This window comes from Rhodnius prolixus, unplaced genomic scaffold, assembly GCF_049639745.1.
Source record: "Rhodnius prolixus isolate KJV_2025 unplaced genomic scaffold, Rpr scaffold_27, whole genome shotgun sequence".
NCBI lineage: Eukaryota > Metazoa > Arthropoda > Insecta > Hemiptera > Reduviidae > Rhodnius > Rhodnius prolixus.
The window spans coordinates 1,052,387-1,068,057 of record NW_027411607.1 but is presented as its reverse complement, the minus strand read 5'-3'; the positions used below and the strand labels follow the sequence as shown (position 1 = coordinate 1,068,057).

Below are 15,671 nucleotides of genomic sequence, written 5' to 3'. Positions count from 1 at the left end.
TTTAGGAAATTATACATCGTCGGTTTAAGTTCATCCTCTGATTAAACGGATTGGCACTATACTGTACCAAATGGTCAAATGTTAATTAAAAATAAGAGTTAATTAATTACAAATATTTATAGTAATACAATATATTAATGTATACAGCTTCCTTTAAATCTGTCCTCATCTGATTATACATATGAATTTTCTTATTAGTTTTTTAGTGCAACAGTCTGCTTAGGACGTTAATCTCCACAGTAATTGTAGAGAGAGTGAGAGAGTGGTATAGGCCTTACAGGACGTGCTGACTTGCACACTGTGATGGATCGTACTTCCTGGGTCGACCTCGGGATAAGTGGCGCCGCTTGACGAATTCCGCATCGTCGACCATCCAGAACGAACCAAAATCGTCCTCGTACCGGACGAAACACTTGTGAAGTGACAGGTTCGTCCGGATCGCGTTCTGCATCGACAGAAATGTAAACATACAAAAAAGACAAAAAAGCAAAGATAGTAGGTCATAAAATAAAAAATTCCTACACAAGAGATAGATAGATAGAGATAATCTGTACAATATTTTATATTTAAATCAAAAATTGATTTTAAAAATAGAAAATATTTTATTTAAAAAAAAAAATTAAAAGAAGTTTTTAAAAAAAAGGAGATCAAAAAATCTAAACTGCCGCTATGTCTGTCTTACAATGATAAGGCCGATTGAGGTGTACCTGGAATCAGTTGTATCATTCGCCCAGAATTTAGTCCTGAAAAGGCTGTTATATGGCCTTCAAACTTATATATAACTATACACTAAATAGTATATAATGAAGTCATAACACTTAAAATAACCTCTCTTTTATTGAAACAAAATTTAACAATTTTACCTTCTTGTAAAAACGAATAACTTTGCAGTTATCCATTTATCTACTACCAAGCCTGAGTGAACTTATAAAACTTTTTAACTTCCTTAATTTGTAGAATTATGAGGCGCAGTTTTGTTGTTGTATTTTACTTTTTTTTAACCTATTTAATTTTCAGATCATTTTGAAAAATGGAATCATTGTTTGATGCTGAAAGGAAATATTTTCGTCAAGAATATGTACAGTCTTCTTTACTTTAGTGCACTGAAAACTTTGTTTGGTATGTTGTTTATTTTCACATTACAGAAACAAAAAATAAAAAGTTTGCTACCCACACAGACCTTGCCACCAGAGGGCAGAGACAGGCGATGAAGTTCATCACGGGCTATTCGCCTAGGCTGACTGCAGAATTAATCCGCCAAGGCCGTGGGGCTATAAGCATAATTTGAGGCCTATTAACCGGGCCACTGCAGACTCAGGAAGCACTTGCATTGCATGGGCCTCGCAGATAACAGCCTTAGTAGGTTCTGTCAGGAGGAGAAGGAGGAGGAGGAAACGGCACTGCATGTGTTGTGTCAGTGCGAGGGGCTTGTCTGGCTAAGGATGTTACTTCTCGGGGAGGAAAAACCAAGGCCTGGTAAGCTTTACCCAAGAGACGCTCTCCAGAATTAAGAGTCTGATTAAACGGACGGGACTCTGGTGAGTGAGCTCTAGAGTAGTGGGAGCCAGTATAGATCCAAAGGGGTAGCAGTGGCATAGGCCTTGGGTCGCCCTACTAGAATCTTATCTTCCCGCAGACCTTACTAAATAATTGTAGAGGTTCTTTGACGTTAAGAATGAACTAAGTAAAAACTAGAATCGGTCAGCTGGTAATCTGACTTCACTATTTTGCTCTAATCTTTTACGATATTTTTAGGTTAATAAAGTTCTCCTGAAGTTGGTTAAACACTCAGAACAATAAGCTCAAATTTAAAGCAGTTTTTTTTTGCAATTTTGTTTTATAGATTTAAATTTAACTTACAGTTTTGGCAAAGAATAATTCGAATGAAACGTCACTGAATTTTAAATTAAAGTTTTTTTTTTTTTATTCAGGGATCAGCAAATTTCATGCTAAGTAGCTGACAGTTACAGAACGAACAGCTGGGCAAGAAGTCCTTAAACTCAACAACTACCAGTTAGATCCTGAAAGTAAATTTTATCTGTGGGTGTTCAAATACACACACTTTTTCAATGCATTATCATCAAAACAAGGATGATTTCTTCCAAAGCAAGGGGGTCTCTATGTAATTCACAATTCGGTAGATCATCTGCTTTTGCAATCTCTCTAATGTAGTGTAATAATAGATGCTAAAATTGGAACAGCCGTGGTCCGGATTCTTGAGCAGGTTTAACTACTAACTATTGTTAGATTTATTACTTCATCGTCTAAATTCTGAATTGAACTTATTTAATTGAAGTTAAATCTGCACATCTGCTAATCAGGTGAATACTAATAATTTTTTGATTATAAAAAAACAAAACTACAAAAAAAAAATCATTCACATTAATGGGAACTTTTATTCACGTCCAAATAGTAATATATTACAGTAAATTACGTACTGCTTTTATTTAATAGTACAACCGTCGTTTAGATAATATAAATATTATATTAAAAGTAGTGAATAATGCATTTATGTGAGCGAAAAGTAATGTGACTTGAACTAACAATAGAAGAAAGAGGGATTAGGATAATGGCTAAATAAATACTTCGGAAGTTCCGGATTTGCGTTTAGCAATTGCTTGCCTTACATTTTCTTTACCAATCACCCCTAGGCGTTCCTTCAGTTCACTGTTCAAGGGTGAAGGGCTGATGACGTGTAGGACTAAGTTTTTAGTCCAGTAAGTATTTATTTCATCAAATTTCTTTAACTAGCAATTTTTACAGCTTGCCCAAAATGGAAGAAATTTCGAAATGTGGTAGTGCCAGAACTGGCTCGCCGGAATTGGATCCAGCAAGTGTTTTCCTTTAGATGTTCACTACCTAGCAGTTCCTGCAGCTCTACTGTGTTTTCTGCAACGAGAGAAAACTGCCCGCAGGCTGGCAATTCTCTAAGAAAGATGTGCAAAGAAGGACTGCTTCATTCAATTTACTTACACTTTAAATAATAGAAGACAAGTCCTTCTAATTAAAAATAAATGGAACGATTTTACTATTTTACTTCATTTACACAAAACCCACCTTTATTATATTTACTAACAAACTTTTAATAAATCCATTCACACTATAATTTCAAATATAATATATCACACATCTATATGCTTTATAATATATATAAATTTATATATATATTTTGTATATATAATTACAGGCATATATGTATAAATAATAACGTGAAATAAAAAAAAGTTTTGAAAAATCCAAATTTGTTTAAGACCCTCAATCGGTTTATTTGTAAGAAGCCAATAGCGGAGTTGGTGTAACCTTTGTTGGTCCATCACATACCCAGAAGGGCGTTGTGGCCTACGTTTGTGAAATTCAACCTCGTCGACAGTCCAGACGGCACCTTTAATATTCTCAACTCTCATGAAACATTTGTGCAGGGAAAGGTTGTGCCGCACTGCATTCTATAAGCCATAACCATCTGTCAATTCAATCTTTGTTTTTATATTCTCATCCTTGTGTTTTAGATTACCTAACTTTTATAACTCAATTATTTTTTTATTTTAACAGTGTGTGTGTTTCAACATAAAAAATAAATTAATTAATTAAATAAAAAATCGTCGTTGGAAAAATAGTAGTGAACCGACTTTACAAAAAATAAAATATAATAATTTAATTAACCATCAAGCGCTTGCCAAAAGGTATGGACATATCAAAGAAGAAGTGCTTTACTATAAATGCAAGTCTAAGCAAGTGCTTCGAAACTATCGAGCCAAAATCCTGTAGAATACTTCCATAACCTCTGTTTGAGTAGTGGACTTTAAAACAAAAATAAATAATAATAAACAAAAATACTCTTGCTTGACAAAGAAAAGAGCAAGACAATTATAGATACTGCAATGTCCCTCTATTATAGGTTGGTTTAAACAGGAGCCGATATGAGATGCAAATACCAGCTAATAAACCTGATTTGAACTTCAGGATATGACTGCAACAAGTTGTTGTACTCACTGTGGTTGTTTCTTGCTTTGGACTGTTACAGAGTATTGACAGAACACTTGTAGTAAAGGAATTTGTAGAGGTGAAAGTTTTCTAGTAATGTAGAAAACTGCATTGCTTGGTACACAAATAATAGTAATAAACCTTTTTGTTGAAAAAATGAACAAAAGGATCGATACTTAATCATGTACTGGGCGTACATTGATTAACCAAATGCTTGTAATTCAATGCCGCATACTTTTGTTGTTTTGGATAGTCTTTTCAACATTGTCCAATTTAGGGAATGTATTGAGAAACAGTCAAACGCAAAGATAATTTACAGAGAGGTAATTTATTCTGGACAGACGTGATCCCCGTCGGGAGAGAAATAGTCCTTGGGGACGCCTAAAGCCTTTAGGCTACATATAGGCAATTAATCCTCTTTCTTGGTTGATGGAATCTTTCGTTTTTAAAATGAAGTTCTTGTATCTACTATTTCACTATCTCAATTCTTCCCTGATGCGGATTAGCGAACCTTTTGAACCTTTGGAGCCTGTACAGTAAGTAACAGAACATGTTTGAGCCCTTGCTGTGTGCACCCTGGCGGGCCAAAACTTGGCGGTCAATATCCTGCACCATTGGACGGAAACTTCATAGACAAGTAGCATGCATGGCTTGGTTGCTGCAAGGGGAACCTTTCTCCGGAGATTGAGGAAGCCGTCTTCTTCATCCAGGACCAAGTGAGAGGCTATCCAGATTTTACAGGCTAAAACTAATGAAACCGTCCTCGATTTGAAGTGCTAAGAAAAGTGGGCATCATTTGTTTATTTTTAATTACCTCATTTAGTATAATGGACTCTGTATGCGAAGGCCAGAGAGTTTTCTTTATGCACATTCTCTTGCATATTGATCAAAGACAATTGAGAAAGTGATGATAGATTGTTAGAGTATTTAGACCCGTAGGACCTGGCTGTTAATGGACGGTGTCGTCTGTAATGAAAGTACACTGACTGGAAGTTGGCAGTGCACTAAAAATAGTCTTTAGCCGCCAACGACCAGTTATTGAAGCGTAATTAAAAATTAAAGTAGTAATAGTAATACAACTGCAATAACAAAATAATAATAATAATAATTGCTGTGGAATTTAAAACTTTTTGATTGGTGAATTTTGAAGTAGACGATCAATAAAGCAATTGGTGCTCAAAACAATACTTTGCAGGTTAGAATTAGAAACTGGTTGTGAGCTATGTGTTTAAAATTACTAAAAATATTAAATTGTCAACATGTATAACGCTGTTGGATGATTAAGGAAAACATTTTAATTTGATAAAAAAATAAAATAATTAAAACAATTGCAAAAAAAATAATTATAATAATTGGTTCCTCAACTACAACCCTCTCCAGCAAATAATCAATCAATTTCAAATTAAAATACCATGTTACGTTGGGTAAATAACAAATTTTTTGTAAAAACGAGAAAGAAAGAAAAACGAAAAAAAGAAACACAGTAGTTTAAACAAGTATGTTTGAGATACTGTCATCTTAAAAACCGTGTACAGGATTGCAGACTCTTCCCAGATCCTTTCGAAGGCAGGATTTGGTGCTTGTCTTGGAAGTGCTCGTGTGAATGGGTAGTTCTCTATTGCTACTTTTTTTATACGCCTAATAAAAAAGTAACAAGAGTAAAAATTGCGATCCAATCAAATGTTTAGTTTTCATCTGTTTTCATCTTAATACAAAAAATGATTTCATAACAAGGTTAACAATATGCATCTTTCATTAAATTTTAGCCAAAATTAAAAAAAAAAAAATGTTGCGATATCGTCATAATAGAAACAGTGTACGGGATTATAGGCCTAAATTTAAATTTTGGCAACTAGAAATGCAACTTACTGGAGCGATTTTTCAACAATATTCTTTAAACTTCGAATACTATCCACCTAAATCTCTGGCAAAGTGCCATCGGTGAAAGAAAAGCGTAAGTGTTCCTCCAGGGCCCACCCTCACCAAATCAACTGAAGGTGAAAGTTTATTTTTGACAATCGCTTGGCCACTACCTTTATTTAATGTTTAAGTGAAGCCACGATGCCAAGATACTGTCACTGCTGATGAGTTAGTTGTAGTAAAGGAAACCAATCCATAATAATAATAAAAATCATTAAAAATAATAAATAAATTAAAACAAAAATAAAAGTCAGTACCTCCAAATGAATTACAAGAGCAAAAACCCAATAAATTCAGCTTGCAAAGTTCATCGAACACAAAATTATAAAATTAAACACCCACCCTATGTTTCCAAATTTTTTACTTGTATAAACTCAAACCAAAGGATGGTATTTTTTAATACGAAAATCAACAAATACAAAAATAACACGCCAAATGTACAAAAAAAAAAGAAAAGGAAAACTTGATATTTAATTATAAAAACACGTCATATTTTTAAAAATACAATTAATCAGCTTCTGTGAATGCTAAAATATTACCTTCCATGTCGCTGCATTTCTTCGGAAATAACAGAAGGTATTTTGAAACCAGTTGTAGATTTCGTTAAGTGTGAGCTGTTTATCTGGCGATTCGATAATTGACTGAAACATATATACTCTAATTAGTCAGCAATGAATTATATTAAATTATCCTTTACATTGCTATATTATACAAGTGGAGATGATTATTTGAGAGCTTGGTGCACACATTCGGTTTTCGTCGGTGCCACATTGTAATAGTTCATTGAAACAATAGTTCAGATGGTAAGAGGGGCGATTCGCTCCAATATCCTTCGGCTACATACTACTTCCCTAGTGGAAGCTGTAAAGGACGTAGTGAGGGAAGAGGAGGTGCCATCCTAGCACGAGAGGTATTGGATGACGGCGCTAGTAACTAAGTTACATTCTATCGCCATTCTTGCGTCTCCGGGGTTTGTGATACAATATTTGTCATTGAACAGTGCAGTCGTTCGTAAAAAGAAAGAAGGTCTGGAGTAAACATTTTTCTAAAAACTGATGAAATCTACTCAATTCAAATCATGCTATTTTTGCTGTATAAGGGAGATTGGCCTAAGGGGGTCTAAATTGTTTGCACCGCCATTTCTGTAAATGATATTGATGCATTGATAACTTATATGATCGATTGTGATTAATGATTCAGACATTTAACACAGTAAGAGAGAAGTCGTTGTCATTAACATATAATAATGTAATAATTAACATCTTACATTCACTGCTACGACAAATATTCTACACAAACGCTGAATCTTCTTTAATATTATACAGGCAGTAGATCCGCATAATTCTGGTATAGTAATTTAAAGGATTGTATAACTTTTAATTATTTTATAGGTCTGAAAATGTAATCTTTCAGGAAATGTTTACAGGCTACAGTTCCCTTTAATATCAAGGGGAACTATCAACTTCCTAAGAAGTAGTTCTGTACATTGAACTGGCCGTGGCACTGTCATCTTACCTACTGCAAGTGAGAGTTATCTAACTTCACAATCTGAACTCAAACATTCAGAGACTGTAAAGGATAAAAATATCTTTTCCAACTTACCTGTCTAATTAGTGATGCATATGTGAAAGGCGGCCTGACGTCAGCATTCTTGTAAAATTCTCGATTCCTTTCAATTTCTGAAATAAAAGAGTTTTGTAAATAATTTCAAGCATAAAAATTCAAACATGGAATAGCCAAAAACTGGCTTAAAAACAGAAAAAAATTAAGTGTGCTTAGAGAAAAAGGTGGAATAATTTTTATTTCTAATTGCTGTTAAGTTAGTTGATAAAATAAAGTTCAGTTCACACTGGTTGTGTTTAATTTTCTACTTTTATTGCAAAAGCATTTAATAGCAGCACTACAGTTAATTCAAACCATGATGAAACATCTGTTCGACCATCAACCAAAACTGAATATTAAACCAGACCAGCAATTGTTCTGCCTTTAGCAATGTTCTTCTTTCTGAAAAATAAAAAAAAAAGTATTGTTGGACATCTAATCCTGCACGTTCCAGCATGTAAGGCAGACCTATACCAAAGAATTAATAATTCAGGGTAGAAATTATAAACGAATAGAATGAATGCAAAGTATTTGACAATAGATTATATTGGAAATGATATTTACAGTAAATGAGATAGACTGTCTATAATTTCGATAGGATTTTTTTCTTTCTTTCGAGTGTCGGAAAACACTCATTGCTGTAAAAAGAAACTAAAGGCAAAAGCGGACGGTAGGTGTCCTAGAAACTAGAATAACATAGAAGGAAGCAGTGGTTTTCCACCATCAAGGAATTGAGTTGTAAGAAGAAGAGAGCTCTTTCAGAACAGGAAGGTTTGAGCCTTCTTGTTTAGGCGGTAATAGGGGTTAGAATTATGATAATGATGAAGATGGTGATGATTTCATCTCCTTTCCGATCTGTGATATTAATGCATTTTTTTCAATTAATCAATATTAAATACTATTCATGAATACTATTGATACTTAAAATAGATTTGTTTACATACCTCCAGTCAGTGATACTGCGGATTTGTCGCAAACTCTACGTTTGGTTGAAGTAGGAGTAGTTGGTCGTATCGGAGAAACTCCCGACTTGCTAGCAAGGGGAATCTGGGAGGTGCTCACTACCTGGCCGTCCACTTGCTGACCCAGAAAGTTAGGCGATGATCGTTCCTTGGAGAGGTTGCCACTCGTTATTGCCTGCAATGGTCAAACGATAAATATCCATATAATTTTAGAGCAGCGTCTATAGCGATTATATTATAATTAATAGATGGGAGTAGCTCGGTGGTATCCTACGGAACAGGACCTCGGAAGACAAGGGTTCTATCCCAGCCAGCTGCCTTTAAGCCTTTCACTTCCTCAACAGCTTTTCTACAGTTAGTAGTGCACTGAGAAGTAATCTCAGATGTTAATGCATCTTAAATTATATTTCGTGCACTTTTTAACTACGAGGGGCAAACTCCTCTTCTAAAGATAAGTTACACTGTGTCTTGACGACTAAAAATGCAAATCTGCATCACTTTTTGAACTAAATAACACTTCGTTGAAGACAATAAGTTCACGAGACGATAATTTTAAATAATTGCAAAACTTCCTCTTAGTAGATGTAAGAGCAGAACGACGCTTTAAGGTCACGTAGCCCTAACCCTTTCATCCCACCAAATTTCATCGCAAACTGGTTAAGTTTTACTGAGTTATGAGGGGGCCTCACATACACGGGGCTAACTCCTCTCCCATTTGAAATACAGAGTCGAGACCCCCAAAAGGCACATCTACATGAAATTCCGAATCGATTGACACCTCATTCATGAAAATCGGTTCGTGCGTTTAGGCGCTTCGTTGTTTACAAAAAATGTAACAAGAAGAAGAACAACTAGAACTAGAATATTTTCTGAAAATGCCGTTTTTGCCCATTTTCAGACACGCATTTCTCGAAATCATTAGATCTGGGTTGTTGCAAAAAAATAAGTCATAAAGGAGGATTTGCCTTATATCTTAAAGAAAATTTGAGAATTTTATTTTTTATAGAAAAAGAGAAAAAAATTGTCAAAGATGGGTGTTTTTAACAATATGCTTTTTCGTTCAGTTTTTGACGATCAACCCTTATACAAGTGTCCTACCGGAAAATTTTAATCAACCCTGCAAGACAGTTTTAATTTGTAGGGAAAATAATAGCCTTTTAGTGAAATCACAATAATATATACGTGTAAAAACAAAGATGAAATATGCACATCTATAAGCTAGCGTAGCCCGGGGACGAACAACCATAAAACCCTCCTTCCTTTTACAGGTTACATTACAAGCATACTTATGCCAATTATTTTTTTCCCTACATATTATACAATTAATTATATTGAATAATTATTTAATATAATTATTACATTAGTAGAGTCTGAGTTATTCATTTCTTGCTCGGCTTGTGCAGGTGGTTGCTTGGACATATGCAGATGCACCATCATAGCTTGCAGCCGGTCTCTCTCTTTTTGCAGTTGCAGTTCCAGCTGGGATACGACTTGCATCTGGACACGTGCTTGTGCGGTAGTTCTATCATCTAAAGTGTGCTCACAGTTAAGGTGCCTGCAAAAAAAAATATCAAACCAAACTATCATAAGTTATTCTTCCATTATAGCACATAGACAATTTTTCCTATTGCATTCATAACAATCCTAAGTGACAATTTTACTTGTTCTATGTTCAAATATGTTTTACCTTCCATAAATCACGTCTTGTATACGAGATATATTAATGGGCATGTGTTTTTATGAATTGTGGCATGAGTATTTATGAATTGTGGCTAAATTCTGGAAATAGCAGATTATTTTGAAAAGAAACTTCTCAAATAATGGTTTCAGTATTACTAATAACGTTCCAAAACTCATTTTCATGCGCTCGGAACCATCTGCGACTTTAAGTCTTGAGTTTGTAACAAATCTACAGCTGGTGATTTCAGTACATTCGGCATCCCTCGCTAAAAATAATGGCGGTCCTCCTGTTGGCAGAGCAGTTTAAGAGTTATGGTCCGTTGACCGTGACTACAAGCTCAGAAGACGTTATATTTGGTCGATGTAGTAAATGTCTTGTAGACAAGGTTTAGATTGACTGAGCAAGAGACACAGCTTCACATTCTCTGCCATTATGAAAGCGTAGCAAGTGCAAGGTACCTCAAAACCGTGCTGAGCTATAAGGGCACGCCTTTCAGGTAGTTTTAAAAGCCTGCTTATTAGGCATACATGAATATGATCCTTTACTTAAAGCTGATTAACCGGAGTGAGAAAACTTAGAATCCGGAAGGGTTCTTGGGATAGTACTTCCTCTTCAACTGCCAAGATTTTCAAATCTTCCCAGATAAAAAGCATTACAGCTCGTCAGAAAGTGAATTGGATACATCTTCCCGCAAAATCTACAGATGCTATCACATCCTAAGCCCAGCTTCTTTAGGTTCCACCAAATCGGAAATGCCCTGTGAAGAAACCTTCATCTTACGAGCCAATTTTTGCTCATGCTTTATATCTCTTCCGATAGTAAATGCCAGGATAAATCTTTGTCTATCTCAGTTCTGAAAGGTCGCTCCATAGCTTAGCTTTGCTGGCTTTCTTCTCCTTCTTGAGGACTTCCAGGTGCCTATTGCTTTCCTACCGAAGTGTTCGAGCTGTACAATAGGGCTTAGCTCCCTACCTACCAGGTTTTCAGCCTTCACATTTCCTACCTTGCCGACAGGTAGTAATCGAAGTTTATTGAAAAGCAACTAGAGTCAGAATCGCTAATTATGTTAATTTGACCGTTTAGTAATGAAATCTGATTTGAACTCTGAGTAATAAAATTATTTTTAAGTAATATCTGTAAGTTTAATTTAATTATATAATGGATTATACAGTTTGTTTCTACTAAGTGCACTAAGAATAAGATCAGTAAACATATGGTTCATTTGAATACAGTCTAAGACGTTCAGAAGATAGATAATAATAGTTTAAACACGCCAAAATATAGCTTGCCTATCAACGGTTAAAATTGTCTTCAGAAAATCTTAGTATTACATACCCAAAAACCATAAAATAATTCCACTTACTTCATGAAAGATTTAAGGTCTTCGCAGACAGTGTCACAACCGGGCCATTTACATACTCCATGTCCAAACAGTAGTTGTACTTTGTCCGCCTTTGCGTCCAGGGCGAATTCTTCCTTTTCTTGTGGCGTGCCGTTTAAAGATTCTCTTCTGTTCAACTCTGTAGACGATGCTCCATCTAGTAAAATAAAAGTATTATATTGAATTGTACACCTAGAGATGCCACAAATCCTCTTATGAGTTATTCTGGATATAACTAGAAACGTACTTTCTTGTTAGCCTCCAAGGATGAAAAATAAAAATTACTAGAAAAACGAAAATAAATAAATCTTATAAAATAGTTACAAGAAAATAAAATAAAATAAGTCCAAACTACACCGAAGTCTTTATTCAATTACTTGCACAGTGTGGATACTCTACTGATATTGCTTGGGAGTATGAGGCTACCAAGGTTTGTCCCAGAAGTATCGCCGCACATCAAAATTGAAAAACTAACCAATTGCTATTTATCTAGTCTGAAAGTTCGTACGGCAATTTATTGGAGTCGTTGTTTACTGCAAGGTTTAGACTTAAATGGAAAATTTAAATTATAATATTATACAAGATATTTTGAATGATGGAGAGAAAATATAATAGATATTTTTCATAGAACCTCCGCCTTTCTTTAATTTAAGAGAAAATTAATCAAAACCAAATAAATTCAGCAACTAATCATTCTTTAACGAATCTTGAGAAATTTACATGTCTTATCAGCCCAAGTGAACTGTAATAAAATGAGGTATTTTTTATTATTTTATTATTATACAATATATTATTTTTAAGTCGAACTTACGCACTAATACGACGCACTTCTCGCTGGCACTGTTTCCTTCTTCGTCACAACACTGCTTCAAGAATTCGTCGTTTTCATCAATATTTCCTAAGAATGTAAATGCAAAATTAAATTGGAATCACTTAATTAAGAATTTCTCTCTCTAGTTTTTTTTAGGGAATTGCAGAGAAAAATATTTCTTGACGTAAGTTGCAGTGGAAGACAACAACTCTCTCTTAGCAACTCATCTCACTACAAAAGAGAAGAGCTGTTCATAGAAGAAATGAAAGAGGAAGTAAGAAAAGATTTAAGACGCCCATTTAATACCTTCTTGCCAATAGAAACGTTTACCGTCTCTTCTCATTAAAAATCTTTCTCATTAGTAATGCTCGTTACACACATTCAAAAAGCTAGAGGCCTAGAATATTCATCTTAGAGAATCGACTACAACTTGATTCTCCAGAATTCAGCATCATTTATCATCCTCAAATTATTATTCTTATCTATAACCACCATATTACCTCACTACATCACATTATACAAATCTAATTATTCTTTTGTCATACGTGTAGTTACTAATTTAATATTGAATCAAAAAAATGACGAATAGAGTTGTCAAAGCATTTTTGTCCAGAACTTTTTTTCCATTGCCTGATTCCCAGCTTTCTGAGATGCTCCTTCAGTTCCTCAGTTCCCCTCCTTTTAGGTCTGCCTATTATCCGTCTACTCTCCTGTCACTCCTTCTACAGCTTTTTGATTCCTCTGTAAAATGGATTAAGATAACGTATATTTTTAGATCAGGACATTACTGTTACTTTTACTAATTATTTGATTATTAAAATTCTATATAAGTATTTAATTAAAGGGACTTCATTTGTTTATAATTTAGAATGGATTATTATTACAAATAGGTATATATTAGCTATTAGGGGCCGTACTTAAATTACGTAACGCAATTTAAAGAGCTTTTTAATCCCCCCCCCCCCGATGTAACAGATCGTAACAAAATGTCAACCTCCCCTCCCCCCTAGCCAAATGTACGTAATTTTTTGTTATGGAATGTCGTCATTGCATAGTATTTAATTAAAATCAAACATATATTTTTTATTTATTACTTATTTAATTACATTATCACTTAGTATGAAGGTTGGCTATAGTAGAATTTGGCGCGAAAAATATCGTTAGTATTTTTCCATTAATGACCAAAAAATTATAGATTCAATTGGAAAAATTACGTACAAGCATTAAAAAACCCCCTCCCCCGAACCATAACGAATGGTAACAATCGAGCCTTACCCCCCTCCCCCCTTGCGTTCGTTACGTAATTTAAGTACGGCCCCTTAGCCATTCAAGAGTGGAATTCCTTTTAACTCCGTGATTCAATTTTTAACAGTGATAGAAAAACTCTAGCTTTATCTTTTTCTATTTCATTGTGCGTGATTTGAGTAGGGTTTCCCAGGCCGAGTGATGATTATTCAAAATAAACTGCATAGTAAAAATAAAACAAAAATAATTGGGAACGGAGTTAAATTAAAATGCCTGTTTACTAACATTTATTAAGCCGTAATATAAACTGCATTTTTATATTAGCAGAAAATATTTTATTGATATAAAAAATGGCCAGCATAAGGGTCTGTGACGTGTAATAGAATGTAAAAAATATTAATGAAAATTTAATGCAGTAAAGTTATACTTAAATGATATCAATTGTTTCAAAAGTACAATGGATTCTTTTTCTAATATCTTCTGTAAGGATACATTAAGACACTGTTCACAGGGGAATGTTCTCGGAAAACTTAATAGTAAGAGAAATCTTTTAAAAAAATCGCGAAAAATTAGAAACCAATTTAAATAAAATAAGCTTTTAGAAAATGTTTCTAAATGGCTGAAATTACAACTCCTTTTACAACCTGGGCTTGGGACCGGCTTCAGCGGACTTAGTCAGTCAGTTAGTTTTAGTCACACATAACAAAAAAGTACAATTGATGTAAAAAAATAATTATATAGAACAAATCATTCACAGTGAGGAGTATTTATTAAACAATATTTCAGTGTAGCGCGCGTGCGGCCCAGGACATCTAAGGGCATCACAGACCTGTTATTGCTCAATCTCGTGCAGCTGTAAGCCGCCTGTCCCTTTAAGAAGAATAAGTGTCGCCGGTAGCATTGATACCGGTATCGTCTAGTTAATAGGCTAGAGTCTCGTTCGTTATCGGAATTAACCAGACAAATCGATCCACCAAAAGAACGGCCATGCACCACTACCCACTGAATCAAGAAAGAGCTATCAATCTGTCAATCCTTCCAATGTCCTGGCCTGGTGAGGTTTCCCGTGTTGAGTCAAATTAAGCCGCAGGCTCCACTCCTGGTGGTGCCCTTCCGTCAATTCCTTTAAGTTTCAGCTTTGCAACCATACTTCCCCCGGAACCCAAAAGCTTTGGTTTCCCGGGTAGAAGCTCCCCGCCGAGTCATTAAAGGAACATCGGCGGATCGCTGGCTGGCATCGTTTATGGTTAGAACTAGGGCGGTATCTAATCGCCTTCGAACCTCTAACTTTCGTTCTTGATCAATTAAGACATACTTGGCAAATGCTTTCGCTCTAGTGCGTCTTGCGACGATCCAAGAATTTCACCTCTAACGTCGCAATACGAATGCCCCCGCCAGTCCACATTACCTCATATTCCTAAAACCAACAAAATAGAACCGAGGTCCTGTTTTATCATTCCATGCACCACTATTCAGGCAGATATTTCAGCCTGCTTTAAGCACTCTAATTTGTTCAAAGTGAACGTGTCGGCCTACCTCGACACTCGTTTAAGAGCACCGAAGTAGGAGAGATCGGCCAACAAAAGTACCCACGACGCTAACATTGGCCTTTAAAAGCCTAATGCAGCATCGTGGACCCTGTTCACCACCGACAGGACATGCCGCGAACATGCCAGTTACACCGACAGGCGGCGAACCAACAGCGCGGCACGCAGAACCAACTACGAGCTTTTTAACCGCAACAACTTTAATATACGCTATTGGAGCCGTTTCTCAGGCTCCCTCTCCGGAATCGAACCCTGATTCCCCGTTACCCGTGAGGGCCATGGTAGACACAGAGTCTACCATCGACAGCTGTTAAGTCAGGCGTTTGAAAGAGATGTCGTCAGTACGGTGACTGTACGATCACAAGTGTTATCTAGATTCACCAAAACAACGCCCAGACAAGCCGGGCGAATGGTTTTGATCTAATAAAAGCGTCCTTTCCATTTCTGGTCCGGACTTAGTTGCATGTATTAGCTCTAGAATTACCACAGTTATCCACGTACGAAACGTGAAAACTCTAGTAAATTAAAACTGGTTTACTGA

At 35.5% G+C, this 15,671-nt stretch overlaps 1 protein-coding gene across 1 annotated transcript; it reads right to left on the bottom strand.

The window, feature by feature from the left end:
* Window positions 1-204: 204 nt before the first annotated feature.
* Window positions 205-12,681, bottom strand: LOC141455170 (forkhead box protein P1-like). Its single transcript, XM_074130032.1, has 10 exons — window positions 12,645-12,681; window positions 12,339-12,425; window positions 11,510-11,684; window positions 9,825-10,020; window positions 8,448-8,640; window positions 7,929-7,971; window positions 7,504-7,582; window positions 6,441-6,542; window positions 3,322-3,443; window positions 205-445 (listed from the first exon to the last, which is right to left on the bottom strand). Exons 1-10 carry the CDS (start codon window positions 12,679-12,681, stop codon window positions 220-222), a joined length of 1,260 nt encoding a protein of 419 aa, XP_073986133.1. The 3' UTR covers window positions 205-219.
* Window positions 12,682-15,671: the final 2,990 nt, after the last annotated feature.

Excerpts from the sequence above, each read along its gene's own strand:
- LOC141455170 (XM_074130032.1), bottom strand. The coding sequence starts at position 12,681 with ATGAGAAGAGACGGTAAACGTTTCTATTGGCAAGAAG. Across the intron at positions 12,426-12,644 it reads ACGTTTCTATTGGCAAGAAG|GAAATATTGATGAAAACGAC; the intron begins GTATTAAATGGG and ends TTACATTCTTAG. Across the intron at positions 7,583-7,928 it reads GCAGGATTAGATGTCCAACA|AGAAATTGAAAGGAATCGAG; the intron begins ATACTTTTTTTT and ends CTCTTTTATTTC.